The sequence below is a fragment of the Thalassophryne amazonica genome, chromosome 18, assembly GCF_902500255.1.
Source record: "Thalassophryne amazonica chromosome 18, fThaAma1.1, whole genome shotgun sequence".
NCBI classification, from domain to species: Eukaryota; Metazoa; Chordata; class Actinopteri; order Batrachoidiformes; family Batrachoididae; genus Thalassophryne; species Thalassophryne amazonica.
This window is the reverse complement of record NC_047120.1, coordinates 71,209,202-71,230,700: the sequence shown is the minus strand read 5'-3', so window position 1 is coordinate 71,230,700 and position 21,499 is coordinate 71,209,202. Positions and strand designations below refer to the sequence as shown.

General features: G+C 43.2%; 1 protein-coding gene across 1 annotated transcript in view; it reads left to right on the top strand.

Moving 5' to 3' along the window:
- Nucleotides 1-21,499, top strand: part of cacna1g (calcium channel, voltage-dependent, T type, alpha 1G subunit) — a 518,682-nt gene that overhangs the window by 333,788 nt on the left and 163,395 nt on the right. Inside the window, 5 exon segments of the mRNA XM_034194509.1 lie at nucleotides 2,489-2,582; nucleotides 8,817-8,998; nucleotides 10,001-10,333; nucleotides 10,451-10,630; nucleotides 13,954-14,054. Of these exon segments, the coding sequence (XP_034050400.1) occupies nucleotides 2,489-2,582; nucleotides 8,817-8,998; nucleotides 10,001-10,333; nucleotides 10,451-10,630; nucleotides 13,954-14,054 (890 nt within the window).

Sequence of the window (21,499 nt, the reverse complement as noted above, 5' to 3'; positions counted from 1 at the left end):
TAAACGCCTTGCCCAAGGGCCCTTAGTGATTTTCCAGTCAGGCGGGGATTTGAACCCATGATCTTCTGGACTCAAGCCCAACACCTTAACCACTACACCATCACCTCCACTTTTCTACCTCCAACATTTCTACCATGTGGTGAGTTTGGGCAGAATCCAGCACTCAGGTGCCTCAGTGCTGAGGACCCCAGATTCAGCAGATTCAAGCATTCTCAAGAGGTGGGAGGGATTGGTTGACTGCCTGGGTGATTGCCATCCAGGACCTGGAGTGGTTCTGTAGTGTGGTGAGTGCGGCAGTGTGTAGCAACAGCGCACGCTCCCAAACATGAGGACTTTATTTATAGAGCACTTTCATTCGGGAGATGGAGTTTAAAACACTTTACACCAAGACGAGCAACAGTTGAAGCAACAAACATAACAACACATTTCCAATTTTTGGAAAATAAATATCTTCAGTCCCTGATGATTTTTAAAGAATTACAAATTTGAATGAAGACACATTTTAAAAGTTTGAAAGGAATTTAAAGGAAAGCAGGTGGGACAAGGAGCAGGTCAGCCTGGGTTTGAATCCCAATCAAGCTGTCTGTCTTCGTGGACAAGGCACTTCATCTGCATTGTCCAAGTCCACTCAGCTGCTCATGTTCTGGCCTTGACTGGGGAACTAACCTGTGACAGATTGGTGTCCCGTCCACGGCGAGTCGCAGACTGTGTCTGGAGATAAGCACCAGTATTGGTTGGCCTACTGGACTTCCTTCTTCTTTCTCTAAGAAGAAAGACAAGAAATTTAAAATTACAAGAAAGAATAAAATTTAAAGCTGACATAGTGCCACACTGCCAGAGTTAACATCATGCAAGATGACTAATCAGGATGTCAGGAAATGGCTTTTAATCATGTCCAAGAGCCAAATGTAGATGCCAGTGGTTTGTTGAGTAATCCTGCTGTAAATATAACCTTGGAGGTACCTCAAGGATGGAACAGCACCTATAGTGGAAATACTAATGAATTCTGGCTTCCAGCTAGCCAACAGATTCAGGTAACGTTTATTTATTTCATACCACATTACTTCAATTAAGTGGGTGTCACCTGTTTCCTGCTCTGAGCTACAGGTCGAAAGTAGGAAAGAACCACTGTAATGAAAGAGCACATGTTGGAGTGCGACAAACACAGCAAGTAAGCCTAGAGTTGATTATCCTGCTAGTTCATTAGCATCGGCTCTCCTAGTTTGGTCAAAGTTCACAGGTTGAGAAAATCAGTTGGCTGCACCCAAAAAGATAAAAATGCAAATAAATGCTGAAAAACATACAGTGGTGGCCAGCAGACCTGCACTCATGAATAAAGAAATGCATCCACAGCCGGAGCATGGACGCATTTAGTCCCTCTCATATTTGTGGTAGGTCTAAAGAAAGTAATTTGTTAGTTTAAACTGTGACGCGTGGTGATTAAGTCCCGAGGCTTTTCTAGACAGTTTATTCTCTTTGCTACCACAGAGGCCTGACTCACTGTGTCGGAATCCTATTAATCCAGCTTCCACCTGGCAACCTCGTGCATATTAATGAAGTCTGCAGGCTTTTGAAAAGTCCAGCAAACACAGCGCAAACAAACAGCAGCTCTTTGGTTTACTGCAGCAAGTGTGCAAAGTGGACGTGAAGCCAAAACGTGACACAAAGGCTGGAGGACAGTGGGAGTCAGGTCCATCATCTGTGGGCAGGTTTCCATTGTTTAATCCTGACAAATTATACAGTATTTCTTGTCTTTCTGATGCCTGATTCTGTTTTTTTTCTCTCTGTTTAAGGTGCAGCTCCATCCAGAGGTGGGTGTGGTATTTGTGATGGAGACCCTCCTGTCCTGTGCACCAACGGCATTTCCTGTATATTTGTTTTGTGAATTGTTCTGTAATTTGTGTCTGTATCATGGCCCAAGCAGAGGGTCACCCCTTTGAGTCTGGTCTGCTTGAGGTTTCTTCCTCAGAGGGAGTTTTTCCTTACCACTGTTGCTCTGGGGGTTAGTAAGGTTAGACTTTACCTGTGTGAAGCACCTTGAGGCAACTCTGTTGTGATATAAATTAAAATAATTTGAAAGTGAAATTGAAATTGACGGAGGTGCTGCTCACTTGGTATTGCACACAATGGCTGTTTCAGTCTTGAAGATGTGCATCATCCCGTTTGAGTGGAAGAACGGAATTGTCATCTCACTCTGGAAAGGAAAGAGCAATCGCTCGATTGCAACAACTACAGCAGTATTACGGGGGTAGGGTGTGTGTGTGTGTGTGCCAGAGAAGGTACTTGTGAGGGTTATTCTTAACAAGAATGTACTTGCCACTCAGTGATGACTCTGGCATTACCATCAACACTGTTGCCCATTTTCTAGCTCTGCAGGTGCCCTTTGAATGTTTATCAGTGGCGCTTCTTTGCAGCCTGTTGTGATTTCTGCAACCCTCTGTGATACAGTAAAGAGTTTCACAGGGGTTTTTCTTTATTTCTACTTCAGGGTGATGCTTCTAAATCAGGTTCAGAGGTTGATTCCTTTGCTCGCAGTATGGAGGACGTTAATGGCAGCAAGAAGAATTTATCAGCCTCTGCAGGTAAAACACGTACACACCTCAGGTACTGCACGGCTGTGCTCCAGCAGCAGGCACGTAAGAAGGCCTTGAACTTCACTTTCAGTTTTAAATTGATTTGAAACTTGACTCTGATTTTGTGAAATGACCTCACCATCCACAAGGGGCATTTCTGCAGGAATATGATTTTGTTTTTCTCGAAACCTCCCTTAGCTGTACAGACATTACACACTTCACCAGACAACCAGTCTGTCTCTTCCACCTGTGTTAGTCTCCCACAGCCCGTCCTCCATTAAACACATCATATTATGAATGAAAACAAAGGGGGGGCAATCATTGTTTTCCTTATTGTGACCAATTTGTCAGTGTTGTTCATGGTTTTTGTGTGACGACACATTCAAGCTTGACCTTAGTTCCAAAGTGTTTGATGGACTGATGTCACTGCCCAGTGTTACCAGATCTCATGTGCAAAACCAGCAGCTGTGCCTGTAAAAATCATCAAAATGTTAAAAATTCTCCCTATTTATGCTTGTATTATTTGACCCCTCCGTGGTCATGCCATTTTTTTGTGTTTGATTACGTTTATATTTTACACAAAGCGGCAACATAACTCCTGCAAAATCTACTCTAATTTTAGAAAATTTCAAGATTCTTCACATTTAAAGGTACAGTAGGTCATCATGGGCAGCACGGTGGCTTAGTGGTTAGCACTGACAGCACTCACAGCAAGAAGGTGATGGGATCGATTCCCACCTGTTTTTTCTGTGTGGAGTTTGCATGTTGTCCGTGTGTGTGTGTGTGTGTGTGTGTGTGTGTGTGTGTGTGTGTGTGTGTGTGTGTGTGTGTGTGTGTGTGTGTGTGTGTGTGTGTGTGTGTGTGTGTGTGTGTGTGTGTGTGTGTGTGTTCCATCTGGGTGTTCCGGTTTCCTCCCACATCCAAAGACATGCAGGTTAGATGAACTGGAAACTTTAAATTGTCTGTAGGTGTGAAGGTGTTTGTCTGTATGTGACCCTGCGACAGACTGGCATCCTGTCTAAGAAGTTCCCTGCCTCACACCCTATGACTGCTGGGACAGGCTCCAGCCTCATCATGACCCTTAATTGGAGTAAGCAGTCTCCAATGGGCCACAACAAATCATTGGCCCATTGGACTGTCAGCCTGTCTTCCTGTGCATAAGAGCCAAACTCAAGCACTTGTCACGTGTGACCAAAGTCCACGTCATAACTCTGCTCGAGGTGATCAGTGGTCACACGTTCATTTTGTGAGTTGTTCAATAAAGTTAGCTGAAAGCAGGGAAAAAATGTTGCATGTTATGGAGATTCAGTGATATACTTGCAAGATTGCAGAGAAAGTACCGGCAACAACAGTTTTTGAAAAAGTTACCAGAAAAATGTAGATGTGGTAAGATCTGAAATCAGAGTAAACATCGATGTTTGTCAACGGTGACAATGTTTCCTCCTTGACGGTGCGCCGCAACCGGCTCTTGCTATCTTCTCGGAGGGGCACAGGTGGCTCTGCCTGCCATGTCCAGGTGGCGGGGACCCTAAAGACTAGCAAAGTGACACCTTGATGGACCTGTTTCTGTTGAATAGGTCAGTTCATCTGTTGGGATATTAGTTTTTAATGGGGTGAGTAGTGATGGAGGCGTAGCTTTTAACAGAGGTCAGAGAGAAGGGAGTTTGGATTTTTTTGACTTTGCATTTTCAGAATCCTGCTCACCCGATTTTTCCAGGATCTCCTGCCATACCTTTAACCAATGGTACAGTTTTCATCATATAGGTTTCTATTACACCTGACTCACTTGAATTGGACATGGTTGCAGTCGTCTGGGATCATTTGGCTCTGAGTGTAAAACAGAGCTCTTCATCTTTCAGTCAGAGATTCTCATTTTTTTTTTTTTTTTTTGCCTTCTTGCTCTCGGTCAGGATGGTCGCATTTTTCTCTCCTCCTCCCTCCCCAACTTTCCTGCTACTGTAGCGTGTTTTGCCTGTGAGGCTGCCAGCCCTGCTCCTCTGGAAAACGGCAAAATGGATTTGATCAAGTGGTCTCTGAACGCAACTGACACTATTTTTTCCACAAGACACTCGGGAGCGGAGGACCCGACCTGTCCTGCCGGGACACATGTGGCGGGTTACGTAATGGACAGCTGGCGGAGGTGGCAAGTCATGTGCCTGTACACGTTGTCTGTGGAGGACGTTGAAGACGTTGTTTACTTATTTGGAGCTGTGGTGACCGGGTTTCTGCTGTGTGGGGTGGCCATAGCACTCGTTTACCGGAAAATTAAGAAGGTGGAGGCGGCATTAATTGGCCCGTCCAGGCTGCCCCACATGATTGATTCGATTGGAAGGGCAGTGTCAGCTCAGTTGGCGGGTGTCAACCGCACGTTGGAATCCATCTCGGGGAGAATGGCTGCACTGGAAAACCGCTTTGATCGTTAGTAAGACCACATCTCCTCTATTCAGATGTATTTGGGAGCCACTCTGAGGTTTCAGACTGTGGAATCTGCCAGGCGTCTGTTAATCTGGATATCTATTTGGTTTCCAAACACCAGCTGTCCTTCAAGGCCGCTGGGATAAAATCCTCCCCCTGAGGAACACTCCTGATAGCCTCGCTCCTCGTCTCCCCCGCCTCGTCGTCCCCCCCTCCCTTCCCAGTCCTGAGATGTTGACTGTGGGACCTTGAGACTCTGGTGGACTGATTCGGGACTGGGATCCCCCCCAGGATGGACAGATAAGGCCTGTCGATGGCGCCACGGGCAGCCTTCCAGGCTGTCTTTCTGGACACTGGACACATCCAAGTCTCGTCTGTCGTCTGTTGTGATTTGTTTTTTGTTATGACTGTTTTTCTGTGCTATGGGTTTTTTTTGCTCTCCAGTGCTGCTGCATGAGTTCAACACAGCAGCAATGGAGGTTTTTCTTTTCCCAATTCTTTTCTTGTGTGCTTTTATATGTGTTCATGTACCGGACCGGCTTATGTGTGTTGTTTAAGTGTGTCATGAGGCCGGTCAAGGTTTGCTCAGCCCTGCTCGTGACCTGGGCAGGGATATACATCTGGAGCTGGTCCCCGGGTGCCAAAAAGGCGACCTCTGCTCCTAACTGGCAATTAGGATGGGTAAAAATGCAGTAAACACATTTCATTGTGCAGGGAACATGTTCCTATGTGCATATGACAAACTCCTTTTGAATCCTTTGAATCCTTTGAATCATTTTGGGTTGTGTCTCTGGTGATATAAATTATCTTTAAATGAATAAAGATCCCTCAATAATTGTGACCAAGCTGCATGAAATGCAGCGACTAATCTGGATCTCATCGGCAGAAATTCTTCTATTTCAAAGGGGTCGACTAAATGAGCTTTTGAAACATTTCAAAGAAGAGAACTGATTGAGGGCAGCAAAGGTGTCACTCTGATCTTTTTTTTCCTCCTGCTACTCTTCAGACTGAATTCAAATGTCCATTTGTGCACGATTCAGCTGGACATGATGCGTCACCCTGTGGAAACCCTCCTCCCTCCACCTGTGGTCTCCTGTTTTTGGTTTCAGTCCTCACTGAGTGCACTCGCTCCCGTCTTGCTGCACAGAATTAAATTGGTCTACTGCAGCATCATCCATAATTCTTTGTGCGCTTGTTCCCATCCCCTCTAATTACTGTTCACACTACTGCAAAAACACGGGTGTACCGTCAACAACTCCCATATGTCCACTAACATCTCTCCTCCTGACCCTTCAAATGTTCTTTATGAAATGTCTCACATCTCTGCAAGTCTCCAGGATACTCGCTCTCGACTGAAAGATGGAGGGATTAGTGTGATTAAAGGTGTATATGTCCTGACATGTCATGTGCACGTCACTGCCAGATATTTCCTCTTGTGTCCTGTCATCTCATTTATTAACCATTTTACTCATGTGAGCTTCACATTAATCTCTGTTCATCATTAAGCCTCCTTAATGCCACGGCCACACTTGGCTTTGGCTGTGAAATTTATGACAAAACTTGATGTACTTTTCAATAATCTGTGGATTTTAACTTATGTGCTTTGTTACTCCTTTTGAGTTTTATCAAGGCTCAACATCATTCTTGGGTTTGAACAGACATTTATTTTGGCCAACATGCCTTCACATGCCCCAATATGCCTCCATAATGCCGTCAGAACTGAGACAGAGAAATATAAAAAACATAAATTACCTCACAAAATACGGAGAACTTACACAAAATAAAACAGAAATTCAGATGAGTAAAGCAGTACAACAGAAACCAACAAAAAAAATTACCTCATTGGCTGCATTTACTCAAAAGGAATAAAGGTGACTTCACACAGCTTCCTCTCAACGCAAGACACCTCTTCTCCTCGTGTGGCTTCTAATGTGCACCAGTTAACTATATCCCCTGAAAGTGCAGAACAAAACATAAGTTCCCCTTCTTCTTGAGGTGTTTTTATCCAAATGAATGAACTATATTTACATGAGTTTACTTTAAATGATTACTTATTTATTCTTGAACCTTTTAAATGAAACAATACTATGTATTTATTGTCTTAAGTATTAAAAATAATTCATTCATTAAAAAATATTCATTCATTAAAAATATTCATTAAAAATAATGAATTACATATATGGCAGTTGCCTTTGACGGCAGCCACATGCTTCATTGTTATGAAAAAAATAGTTCTTTTTAAATTTATTTTTGATGACTTTCAACTTTCAAAATTGATACGATTGATCTTCAGAGAGACTCAATCATACTGCGCCCATAATAGCAGCCGCTAACACATTAGCTAGACATGTAATGTAATATTAAATTACAAAGGTTGTAATTTTTCCCAAAACAGTTTAGTCATTTTCAAGAAACTACTGACTATATAGTACAAAAACATTCTTTTCTCAAGCTAAAGAGAGAATTATCTGAACTTTCTCATTATAGTGGCTCACCAAGCCAGCTAGCGTTGCTGATTAGCATGTAGCTTACTTAAAAGGGAACCTGTTGAGGTGTTTCTATGAAAGAAATCTCTTTTAAAGTTCACGTCGGGTGGCTTTATCTTGCAAAATTGATACTGTTGATCATCAAAAAGACTCAATTATGCTGTGCTCGTAATAGCACCTGCTAACACATTAGCTAGACCTCTAATTAGGGAATAACCCTGTTGTGTCTGATGATGTCCGGACGTTCATGCTGGGTTATACAGTCAAACATACAGCTTTACCAGCTCTGCTACGCCTTGACGGTAAAACAGATATGTTTGACCATATAACAGCATGAATGTCCACACATCATCAGGCACAACAGGGTTATTCCCGTTCTAATCCAATTCCATCGTTTGCACGGTTTATTTTTCTGTGTTCAGTTGGCGAGGCTTACCGTGAAGCAGCGAGCGTCCCTCCAACAGCGGTCAGGGTGCAGAGTAATCCATCAAATGTGAAAATCCATCAAACATGAAACGGTAATTCTGTATCAGAATCACCATCAATACTTACGTACGGTACCTTGAATTCACCCATTTTGGCGGTGGTGGTGACACGCGACTTTCTCTCACTCTGAGCTAACAGCGCTAGCAGCGCAGGCAGCCGGTGTTCTGACAAATTGTGCGTCTCGACAGTTCCGTGTCCTGACAATACTGCGCATGCACAGTTGCGCTTTCATGCGCTGTTGTACGCGCATGCACCGTTGCGCACGGAGGGCAGGAATGACATTCAACAGTAATGACATCTTGTCAGAACACCGGTCAGGGTGCGGAGTAATACATCTTTGGCCACCGTTCCACAAATATTCTACAGCTGATATGTCACACAATTAACCAGTCAGATTCACGGAAAAAATGTATTTGGATTAGAATGTAACATAAATATACAAAATCTGCAGTTTTTCCAAAAACATTTTAGTTATTTTCAAGAAACTACTGACTAGATAGTACAAAAACATTCCCTTCAAGAGCTAAAGAGAGAATTATCTTAACCTTCTCATTATAGTGGTTCGCCATGTCAGCTAGCTTTGCTGATTAGCATGTAGCTCCATTTAAAGGAAACCTGTTGAGGTGCTTTTGAGTAAATAATGTCTTATCATAGTTTATATTCAAATGACTGTCAGGCTACTGCCCCATTATTAATTTTAATGAACCTTTTAACCATGATTTTAAATGTTTGTGATGTCTCGTGGACTGTAACACAATAGCTATGTCTTGTAAGAAGGCGTTACATCCGCCATGTTGCTGGTCTGTCCATATACTGCTCATTAAAATATTCTTTTCCTTCTTCTATTTTTTACTAGTAGTGCCTGTAAATGGGCACGTGGACCTGAAGACCAACCTAACTCCTCCTCTAATTACGCACACGGCGGCCACCCCCATGCCTGTACCCAAGTTGCCCATTGGGGGTGACCCGCTCCTGGGCTACGAGTCTCGGCGAGGAAGCAACGTCTCCACAGACCCAGCCGGCCATGACAAATCACCGGTTAGTATGCGCGCTCTGGATTAATGGTGCCTATTAGCCATGTAGGCGAGTACCCAGAGAAATGTCATGTAGCTTAAAAAAAAAAAAGTGGCTAAGAATCTTTTTCATGGTGGTTCATACAAATTACACAGTAGGTGCGAGTGTCGGGGTAACTATCTGGTCATTGTATCTTTGATAAAATCTTTGCTGTATGAATTTGGCCGCTAATGTTGATGTCATTTGCAGACACACTGTGTGGCTCAGGGAAGCTAATTGTGGCTTAAGAGAAGATGCATCATTTAAGCATTGACATGTCACCGCGCTAGCCCAGCCGCTATTACCACCACATACATCAGAAGCAACGTGGTTGTTTCAGTGTGTAATAACTCTGATTCAGTGTGTCACTACAGCATTTTAAATGGGTGTGTGAGGGGATATGTCAGGGAGATTACACACTCCAGCTGACTTCTCCATCTCTCGCAATTCATTGCCTGCACAGAGGTCAGAATGATTGATGATGATTAATGTTGCCTGCTGGTCTGACACACAGCAGGACCCACACTTTACTCTCTGCCGTCACGTTTTATGTGACAAACTAATGATGACTATAAAGGCGTAAGAAAGCAGTGACTCAGTTTCTACCTTCTCCTCCTGTCAGCCCGTCAACATGAATCTGAATTTGTTTCGTGTCAAAACCCAGTCAACTCAAACTCGGTTTGGATTATAATAACGACAATTTGTCAAGAACTTTAATTGAAAGATCAAGATTTTTGCAGACAGTACTTCTGCTTTCTGTGTTGGTATCCCTCAGTGCCCACACATTGGCATCACAAAATTATTCATAACACATATGAAGCACTGTGAAATCTCGTATTTTGCTCACAGTTTGAATCAGTGACGCCGTGGTGTTGTATTGCAAGTCATCAACATTTTTTTGCCAGTTGTCCAACACACTGAATTGTCTGAATTGCTGTAAAATTACAGTAGTTTCCTCTTGTTCCCTTTCTTATTCTCCTATTCCAGACCAGTGTTCGCAGTTGTTCCCCCTATGCCCCATGGAGTTCGGGCAGTGGCTGGACCAGCCGTCGTTCCAGTTGGAACAGTGTAGGTCGAGCTCCATCACTCAAGCGCCAGAAACGGCAGTCTGGGGAGCGACGGTCACTCCTCTCAGGGGACGGTGGCTCCAGCTCAGAAGATGGGGAAGCTGCAGCTGAAGATTGCTTGATGGAGGATGATAATACCTCCATTTCCAGGACAGACTCCATGTCCCATTCACAGAGAGGACCGCGGCACAGGAGGATGGAGTCAGTGGAGACTCGGAGCTCCATGGATTTGCCTCCCGACGCTTTGCTGCAGGTGAGCATCGCACCATCCCCTCATTTTCTGCATCTTCTCCAAAGCATCTTCTGAAAGCTGCTTATTGACATCCATATAAGCCTACCTGTATTCTGCCCCTCCTTCATGTTCTTGCAGGTGCCATATCTGTATCGGTCTGCCAGTATGCACAGCTCCAGACCGACATCTCTCAGCCACCTACGGCCCCCAGAGCACACTGACTGTAATGGAAAGGGCTCCCCGTGTATCATGGGCTTCACTCACGTCTCCTTGGAGGACAACACTGAAGATGATAATGCAGAAGAGGAGGTCCACCTGGTTGGTCAAACTTATGTTTCAACTAATCAGGACTTAATTCTCTCATAAAAATAGAAAAACTGTGTATTTTGCAATTTTTTTTCTGTTTGAGAACATGTTTAACAGGTACGTCTGCATTGCACTGTTGTCAGAATCAACTGGTTTGCCCTCATAGGCTTTGATTGCTGTGCTGTTGGCACATACCCAGTCAGGCATCATGAAATGTTGTTTCAGCTGTTGCCGGTGCTCCCTCGCCTACAGTTAGTCCATGTTTATTCATGTGTGCTGATTCTCTGACACTTGTTTTGCTTATACTGCAACTTTTATTTTGAAGCAAATTTTATGTTGAAAAAACACTGTATTATCATTTATGGCCACAAGATGGCCCCATCTATACACCTCTCCTGTGTACTGATATGAATGAGGTATAGGAATCAAGTCCAAAGTTGACATTGATTTGCAAACACGCCAGTGTACAGTATGACTGACTGATTGGCAAAGAAGAAGATGAAGAAAGCCATTTATAGCCCCTGGAGGCCGTTAATGCCTGTGACATAGACTGTATGTACACTGGACAAACCCTTCATGACATCAATCACAAAACTAAAGTAATTTCAAATGGCAACTTTCTGGCTTTAAGAAACACTATAAGAAATCAGGAAAAAAAATTGTGGCAGTCAGTAATGGTTACTTTTTTAGACCAAGCAGAGGGAAAAAAAATATGGACTCACTCAATTCTGAGGAATAAATTATGGAATCATGAAAATCAAAAGAACGCTCCAACACATCACTAGTATTTTGTTGCACCACCTAAGGCTTTTATAACAGCTTGCAGTCTCTGAGGCATGGACTTAATGAGTGACAAACAGTACTCTTCATCAATCTGGCTCCAGCTTTCTCTGATTGCTGTTGCCAGATCAGCTTTGCAGGTTGGAGCCTTGTCATGGACCATTTTCTTCAACTTCCACCAAAGATTTTCAATTGGATTAAGATCCGGACTATTTGCAGGCCATGACATTGACCCTATGTGTCTTTTTGCAAGGAATGTTTTCACAGTTTTTGCTCTATGGCAAGATGCATTATCATCTTGAAAAATGATTTCATCATCCCCAAACATCCTTTCAATTGATGGGATAAGAAAAGTGTCCAAAATATCAACGTAAACTTGTGCATTTATTGATGATGTAATGACAGCCATCTCCCCAGTGCCTTTACCTGACATGCAGCCCCATATCATCAATGACTGTGGAAATTTACATGTTGTCTTCAGGCAGTCATCTTTATAAATCTCATTGGAACGGCACCAAACAAAAGTTCCAGCATCATCACCTTGCCCAATGCAGATTCGAGATTCATCACTGAATATGACTTTCATCCAGTCATCCACAGTCCACGATTGCTTTTCCTTAGCCCATTGTAACCTTGTTTTTTTCTGTTTAAGTGTTAATGATGGCTTTCGTTTAGGTTTTCTGTATGTAAATCCCATTTCCTTTAGGCGGTTTCTTACAGTTCGGTCACAGATGTTGACTCCAGTTTCCTCCCATTTGTTCCTCATTTGTTTTGTTGTGCATTTTCGATTTTTGAGACATATTGCTTTAAGTTTTCTGTCTTGATGCTTTGATGTCTTCTTTGGTCTACCAGTATGTTTGCCTTTAACAATTCCCATCTTGTTTGTATTTGGTCCAGAGTTTAGACACAGCTGACAGTGAACAACCAACATCTTTTGCAACATTGCGTGATGATTTACCCTCTTTTAAGAGTTTGATAATCCTCTCCTTTGTTTCAATTGACATCTCTCGTGTTGGAGCCATGATTCATGTTAGTCCACTTGGTGCAACAGCTCTCCAAGGTGTGATCACTCCTTTTTAGATGCAGACTAATGAGCAGATCTGATTTGATGCAGATGTTAGTTTTGGGGATGAAAATTTACAGGGTGATTCCATAATTTATTCCTCAGAACTGAGTGAGTCCATATTTTTTTTCCCTCTGCTTGGTCTAAAAAAGTAACCGTTACTGACTGCCACAATTTTTTTTCTTGATTTCTTATAGTGTTTCTTAAAGCCAGAAAGTTGCCATTTGAAATGACTTTAGTTTTGTGTCATGTCTGTGATCTGCTTTTTTTCTACAAAATTAAACAACTGAATGAACATCCTCTGAGGCTGGTGATTCCATAATTTTTGCCAGGGGTTGTAGAAGCTCAAATAGAGCAGGTTGTGGATGGCACCACGTTGGCAGTGCTGACTTCACCTAACTCCCGGCCACCCCGTAACTGGGTAAAGAGTTATAGAGTGTGGGCAAGACCTGGCTGAGAGAAATGAAGACCAAATAACCCCCCATCTCAGTTACCAAATGAGCTAATGCTAAAGGACCAACCTTGGTTCGGGCATTTTAATATTGCTATTTTTGTGGACTGGGCAGTGGTTTTCATGACGGGTGTAGCTTCAGTGCGGGTAATAAAAATGATGACCGGCTTATTGTCTCACTGACATTGGGACAATGTGACCAAGCTACTGATACCTGCTAATCAGTGCTATAATGGTGCTTCCATACAAATGAAATAAGATGAAGATTTCACTCGATAGAAACACTGCAGCACAGACTTCTTTGAGAGTCTGTTAATACAATATGCTGCACAGCACGCCATATAAATATTCTAGTATTTGTTAAAAAAAATGTTCTGAAAGGACAGAAACGTTCACAACAGTCACTGCTGGCGGGGCTGTCGACTCGGCTTACTGGCATCTCGAAGCTGTCAATCAAAAGCGACTCTGTTTAATTATTCAAAACTTTAAAATATCTTAGGTTACACCCCCGTCCAGTGCTGTTACCTACTCACAGCTGGCTGGACTTGGACAGATGAAGTAACTCATCCAACGACACACATAGTGTAACTGGGAATCGAACCCAGGTCTCCGTTTTGTTAACCAAACTCCTTATTGGAGTTATAGCTACCTGAGCTACACACATTGATTGGCAGCCACACAATAAATTGTGTTCCGTTTTCTCCTATTTGACCTTGATCCCAATCACCAAAATCTCTCATTTTACCTGTTTTTAAAGGTCACAGTTCAACCTGCCGGGTTTTGTTTTGCAAAACACTCATGTATCTAAATACTTTTCTCAGTTTTGATTGTATGGATATTAGTGATGATTTCATGGATCTCCTGTATCGCAGAAATGAAACAATCATAACAACACACTTTGAGAGTCGTGTAGTGGCATCTGAATACAGAAACTAAAATCCTCCACCTGAGGAGCAAGAATATGTGCCGAAATATTCAGCCAGGCGTTAATTTGCGGATATGAATAATGACTTTCATGCACGGACGTCTGTCTCTCTGCAGGGGCATTTTGGCAGACTGTTCCACTGGCTGGAGAAGAAACAGCCAGCATGGTGTCGACAGAGAGACACCTGGTCACTCTACCTCTTCCCTCCAGAGTCCAGGTAGGCCTCGTACCTCGCCTTGTCTCCATAAATCAGCCTGCACACCGGACTCATAGTTTCAGGCGTTTTCTGCACTTTAAAAAGGTCACCTGTGCACACGGTTTTCCCACTGTGGTAGTTAAGATGGATGTTTGCATGCGGGATTCAGAATTATTATAAGTTGCTGACAGTGATTTATTTTTCTCCAGGTTTTTCTCCAACTTTGGCAATGCTCATGAAATGTATTTGTTTATTTAGAGTGTGAAGACTCGTTCAGACTTTGTGCTGTCAGTTTGGTCTAAGTTTAACTCTACGGTGTTATCTTTAAAAAGACAGTGAGACGCTTCCCCACCAGCATCAGCCAGCAGTCGAACCATCGCATTTTCCAGAGCATAAACTGCATTTCTAAACTAGTTTGGGGGGGGGGGGGGGGGTGTTCCTATGATTTATACTGTTATCATAATTATATACAAAAACATTCTGATGTTCATTAATAATAATAACAATAAGTAGAATTATTCATAACAGGCTTTCCCATGAATCAAAGCACTAAACAAAATAAATTGCAATAACAAAAGAATAAACACCAGTAATACAACTACAACAAAAAAAAACAATTAAATGTCTGATTAAAAAAAATCAAATCAAATGAACTCGTACTGTTATTTTAGGTTTTCTAATATTGTGGACCAGCAGTCTGTGTCCATCAGGCGATTTCGTTTGTCCAAACGGCATCAGATAGCATTCAATATGTTGTCTGTCACACATTTATTCGTCTATCTCACTGATTTTTATCACTTAAAAGTCCTTATGTTAAGTAACAGCACAGGCTGTGATGTGCACATGCTACAACTCCACATTACATTGAGAATGGGGGAATAAACCACTTGACCACACTGCTGCCTGTGAGACACGTGTCAAGATCTGTAAAGTGTATTTCAAGCTCTTGGTGCTCAATTGCTCAGTAGATCAATTGCTAAAGTTCTCAAATCAACACAGTTGCGTCAGGCATGTAAATGAACTTTACAAGATGAGAATATAACACCTTTGTGTAAATTTGTCTACAAATTTTGGCTGCTGCCTGATATGCGTGAGGGTCAGTGACCTGTGTACTTTGGGCTGCGTTGGCATCTTTACATCTTTAATAGTTTGCAGTTATTCTTTCATATGTTGCTTTAAACTGGAATGTGGACACAGTGGGACATGTCTGGGTGGGTTCAGGCAGGTAAACCTAAACTAGGACTTTTCTTTCCATTGATTCTTGAAGACTTGTTGCTGGTCTCAGAGCCCTGGTGGTCTCTGTGAGTCAGACCTGCATCACAACCTCAATCTAATCAACCCTTCCATCGCTCAAGAACATCTTGTCAAATCATGTCCCCTGTTTCCTGGACCTGACTCACACACAAAGAGACAGAGAGGATCACATGCTCTCCTCTGTCCAGGCAGCCAACGTCACTGTAAAGGAGATGCATATTTACAATGGGCTCTGCTCAGCAGCACGCTGATGCCTGAAGGAGTGTGTCCTCCACAGGCCCCGAGGCCACGTCCTCATCTCCAGAAGTCATAGTCATACTGTGGAATGAATGAAGTCTTGGGTGTGTCTCAAATCAGGGACTGTGTCCTTTGAAGGATGTGTTCTGCAAAGATATGGCCTTCCAAGGCCACAGAGGCCAAACCAACCACTCCAACATGAGACTGTCCAGACAGCTGAGCATTTTGTGGTTGTGTTTTGAATTGCCCGTCACAAGCAACCTTGAGAACTGCACATGACAAGTGAGCATCATATTCACGTCATCTGCACGTCTGAGGATGTGAGAGGAAGCCGGCGCACCCAGAGGGAAGCCACGGGAACAACAAGCAAACAGAAAGGACCAGGCAGGAAGTGATCCCATGACCTTCTCACTGGCAGCAGTGTTAACCACTCTGCCACTGTGCCGCCCTACTTATAATATTACTCATTTATAATTGTACGTATGGAGCCTAAAAAGTGCTGCTAGCGTGGAGCGCTTTGCTCCGAATACACAGATGAATGTCAGCTGAGATTGTTGTCAAAATATAAATCAAGCAATGGCAGAATGAGTGAATAAACATAAATTAAGCAATTAAACCAGCTGATGTTGCAAAGCAAAAATGCAGATCACCGGAGATGAAGTGACACTTAATTGGCCCATAAACGTGCTGGAAGTGAGCTGTGCTTTAAAAAGAAACGGGCTGCTGAAGAAGAGATGCCACTCAGGCAGACTGCTCATGTTTTTGGCTGCAATGCAAACACAGCATTTTTTTTCTTCCTTTCTACATTTTATCCCTCTCATATTCCCACTTAAGAAGTCCCTTTAATCTGCACTTATCTGCTGTGTTCGTGGCGAGTAAGCAGCAGCAGCAGCAGTGAGAGGGAGGTTTCTCCTGCTGTGTGTTATCTCACCCATGTGCTGAATCCTTCGCTTCCCTCTTTCTTTTTATCTTTTTTTCCTTCACCCCTTCTCCTCTCTGGGGCTTTGATCTGCGTCTTTGGAGGATGTGGCAGAAAAGGCGACACCAAACACCAAGCAACACGCCGTCACAGCACCGCAGTATACTAAAAAACAAACAAACAAATAGCCCCAGTGTTCATCCGGACCCCTTTAAAATAAAAATGTGGAATTATTGTGTAACATAGTGAAAAATGTTTGCAGCATTTACTGTTCAAAAGCTGTGGTTGGCATGAAGCTGGACTCTCTGGTGACGGTGGCAGAGAAGAGAACACTGGACAAACTGCTGGACATTATGGACGATGCCAGTCAGCCTCTGCACACCGTCATCAGCAACCAGAGGAGCCTCTTCAGCCACAGACTGCTGCTTCACAAGTACAGGACCAACAGACTGAAAAACTCCTCACTCAGGGGGAAGAGGCATAACAGGAAGACAGAGGACGGGAAGGGGAGGAACAGTAGGAGCCAGTAGCCCAGTAGTGATCAGTATGTCTGGTATTTGTGTGTTTATATTTGTATTTGCAAATTGTTTTGTTACTTTCACTTTTGGTAGTCTGTGTGATTCTTACCCTGTGTGCTGCTATACAATGCTGCTGGAACCTCAGTTTCCCTGAGGGATACTTCCCAATACATTAATAAAATTCTATCTAATCTAATCTAATCAATCTAATCTAAAAACTAACAGCACCTGAATGAAGAATAAAGTTAGCACGATGCTCCCAACCTGTGTGTTTGACGTTAAGGGCAGTAGTAAATAAACTTAAACGATATCATGCATTTTCAACATAAATGACATTATAATGTCCCACAGCACTAAGTATAAGACTTGAATTTGTGTGCCTTCTATGATTCCATAAATGTGCTAAGAACAGTATTTTAAACATTAATCTAGCAGATAATATTTTCTATGTAAAATATTTAGTGTCTTAATGCTGTCCTCTGCAGACAATGAAGCAGCACTCCCTCTGTGCTCTGAGCTTTTCTCTCCACAGTTTACATTCTCGGTCCAGTCGCACATGTACATTTAGTGCATGAGATTTCTGCATATGCATGTTTCATGGCCATGCGTCCTATCTCATGAAATTGCCCCCCCCCCCCCCCCCCCAATGTTTATAAACAAGCAGTTACTACTCACCACAAAGCTGTTGAATTGTTTAAGATGGTGGGTGGCAGCAACTTCTAGCAATATGTCCAAAAAAAATCACATTCAGAGGGTAATGCCTCACCACATACATGTCCAGGGTATATTCCAAATATGTCAGGCTTCTCCCCACATAGAGAGCTGTTAGACCTGTTAAAAGGCTCCAGCTGCCATTCCTTCTACTCAGTCTAGAGGAAGGAGGGTTAGGAAGGAGTGGCCGAGGAGGGAAACTTTGCTTGCGTCCTGTAATGTGGTGCAAGTTTAACATGGTGGCTTTGATGGTCTTCAAACAACTCTAGTAGTTTGAACAATAATACATTTTTTAAATCATTTGATTCTATGGAAATGCTATAAACTGCAGCATTTCATCAAAGTTTTTAGTGATAGGGACATTTATAATGGTGAAAAATGTGGCTGGAGAAACTCAACAAACTGCTCATGTAGGTTCTAATGGTTCTAACCATCATCTTGGTTAAAAAAAAACACTCATATTTCCACTAAAATATGGCTAAAAACAAATGCAAGTGACTTTCTCCTACTTTGACCAAATCTGACTTTTCAAACGGATCGAGTGCACAGTAGAAATGTGCATCATGCTGCATGTTTGCTCTGAGAAGTCACGATGAACATCTTAACACTTCTTTCTGCTGTGACAAAGACAAGTCCTCACTGACCTGATTTAAAACGGGCCACAGCTCCCGTTCTGTCCTCAGAGGGCATGAGGCTAAAGACATCTAATTATGTATGATGGATCTTTTTTAGTCGACCTCAGACTTTCAGATTACCCCATTAGTTTGATTATGAGGATAATCTGCAGCTGCAGCTGTAATGCCGTTAAGAATTTCTGAAATATTCCATGTTGGGCGCGTTGGGAAGTTTGCAGAAGGTTAATAAGAAAATGTCGCCTGTGTCGTCTTTGTCAGAAACTCGAGGGAGCTTGGTTCAATCCAGGGTCCGAGCCGTCTTTGAGTCTCAGCGGGCTGCAGGCTTGGCCCGCTGCTGAGCGTGACACCGAGGACACGGCCTCCGCGTGGTGCCTGTTGTGGTGTTGGACCGCTGTGGACGTCTGTCTGTACTCACAGAACCATCAGACAGCAGTGTAGTGGTGGACTCGGGTCCAGCAGCTTTCACACGGACCCCAGTTCACCTCCACCTGCCTTTGTGCATGCAGGGGACGTTTTAATGAGTGAAGCTGAGCGTTTAGAATGTCGACCGACTGCCATTAGATGTGTGAGAGCTTTAGAAGAACAGAGGACTCTCAGCTCCAGCTGTTGGTCAGGTTTGTCTGCAATGCCAGAACTACTTCAGGAACTGGGAACCTTTTCATTAGTTCCACACCAAGAAACAATTAAAATTTCTGCAGGGAAGTTACTGAACCTTTTTAACTCTCAGTGGGTTCAGACTTTCCAGAGGTGCAACAAGTACGAGGTCAGTGTTTCAACAGTGAGCAATCACCAGCTCAGTGCTCTGTACAGAAAAACAGTTAGATAGTTTTTAAAAGCAGCTTGTTTTAGGTTTTTTTTTTTTCTTTTCTTTTTTGGAAACTGGAATATTGCCCAATATGAAACGACACCACTGCAAACATTTTTATAAAGGCAAATGCAGTTCCCCAGCAGTCAAGCAACATAAAGAGATTTTGTTATTGCTACAGTGTCTGTGGTTTCTTTGGTCTGACAGCATGTGATTGTGCATCATTGCATCAAATATATTACTGGTCCTGGAAGGCAACCACCCAGGAAGAAAAATGGTCCATCTCCATCTCTTGAAAGTAGCCATCTGTTTGCTGCAACAAGGTGACACGAGGGCGTCGACTCGGCCTTTTCCACTTGTTTGGCTCGTCCAAACAGAAACACCTCCTCTCGAATGTCATCGATGATATTAACTCAGTGCAAGCAACACGTCGGACCATGTACCATTTAGTTTCTGATGCCACAAAGACATCTAGTTTCTGCCTTGGGTCCCTCATTATCATCCAAGTCTCACAGCCACACAGTAAGACAGGAAGCACCAAGACCAGAAAGACTTGGACCTTACTGTATGTATTTAAATCATGTAAATCCAACAGCCTTTTGTTTTTTTCTTTTCAGTACACCTTGTGTTGCAGGAGGGGGTGCATAGATCCAGTTCATGATGGCTCCAGGGGACACGTAGATGCAGTTCAGAACAGTTCCAGGGGACATGCAGATCCTATTCAGGACAGTTCCAGGGGCTTGCATAGATCCAGCTTATGATGGTTCCAGAGGACAGATAGATCCTGTTTAAGATGGTTCCACCTTATTTATCTCAACTGTTGGTGGGAAAAATGTTCCTGTGTTGCCAGACTAAACCTTGCGGGAGAAGTCCATCATTTGAGCTGAACATACTGTGTTAGGACGTGAACATGAATATTTTACTACTTTTTGTTGTGTTTTGTTTGAAAGTGCATCATTCAGCCGATACTCTCTGGAAGCTTTAAGTTGGACTGTTTAATGTGACTCCTGTCAGTGCTTTGCTGGAATACAGTCATCTGGCGCACAGGAGGCGAAGCACTTAATGTCTCCGAAGTGTTTGGACTGAACACAAGAAGAACGGGGCAGTTTGCTGGAGCAGTTCTTCTCTTTTATCTTCAGCAGTGATAAACAGAAACACCAGCAATGATGAGCAACATCTACACCAACGTCATCAACCACTGCTCCATATGTTGTTCTACCACCCAGACTGTTAACGTGTCTGATAATCTGTGACTAATCCAGCATCCACTGGTGGATATGGGCTCTAATCACCACCAGAGTAAAGCCCACATGAGCAACCAGCTGAAGAGTTTTGCATTGAGGAAACTCTGCCAACATGCTCCTGAATCGGATGAAGTAACAGTATTATAATTTGAAATGGAAAACAGCTGCCAAACCTTCTTCTGCAGTGATGTCAAAGTATCCACACTGTTCCTGCAGGTTTGCATTTAGCACTGCTGCCTAACGTTACTGAGCTCAGATCAGCTTTGGGATCGAGTGATGCACCGCTGCAAAAAGTCGCGAGGCTTCAGAGCCGGCCTGCACCCAGGTCTGTGTGGAACAGAGGCGAGTCTCTGACTTCATCCAGGTAAATTCTGGAGTTTGTTCAGACTTTGTTCTTGCGTGGTCTAGGTGATGGGTAGCACTGTGGAACACAACAGCTTTTGGTGCCTTTGTCGGTGAGGACAGTTAACTGACCTTGACATTGCAAACGATGCTCTGTTTTTTTGTTTTGTTTTGTTTTTTTGTGGAACTGATGGATAACCTGATTGCACTTGAGAAGCTGAACGAGGAGTCGGTGTCTGGGTTTGTGACGTTCCTGGCTCAGGTCTAACATCCAGGCTTAGATAGAATAGAACAGAATAGAAAAAACTTTATTGTCCCCAAGGGGAAATTTGTCCTCAGATCAAGATATGATCAAGACAAACCTGAGAAGTGCTTATGCAGCCATGAGGTTGTTGGACAGAGGTGTTTGGCAATGCCACTACCTTTGCGGGAGAAGAAAGTCTTCAGGGAGGGAATAGTCTTCAACTCTTGACCTCAGGAATGACTGGATGTCTTTGGTACAGATGGTGCCTTCCTGTTCATCTAAGGTGTACTACTTGCATCATAATGGAATGGCAACTTCAACATATGGCCATCTGCCACGTTCCTCTGATCATGAACCAGCACCTGCAGTGGAGCAGATAATATCAACCGTACAGCAAAATCATGTACATGCTGGTACAAGCACCAAACTTGGCATGAGAATTCTCAAGATGGCACTTAACAAATCTGGTCAATTGGCCACTTGAAAATCCAAGATGGGAGCCATTTTCCAAGAAGGCCACCCAAATGACCTTCTGAAAAATGACTTTTTGCATTGTT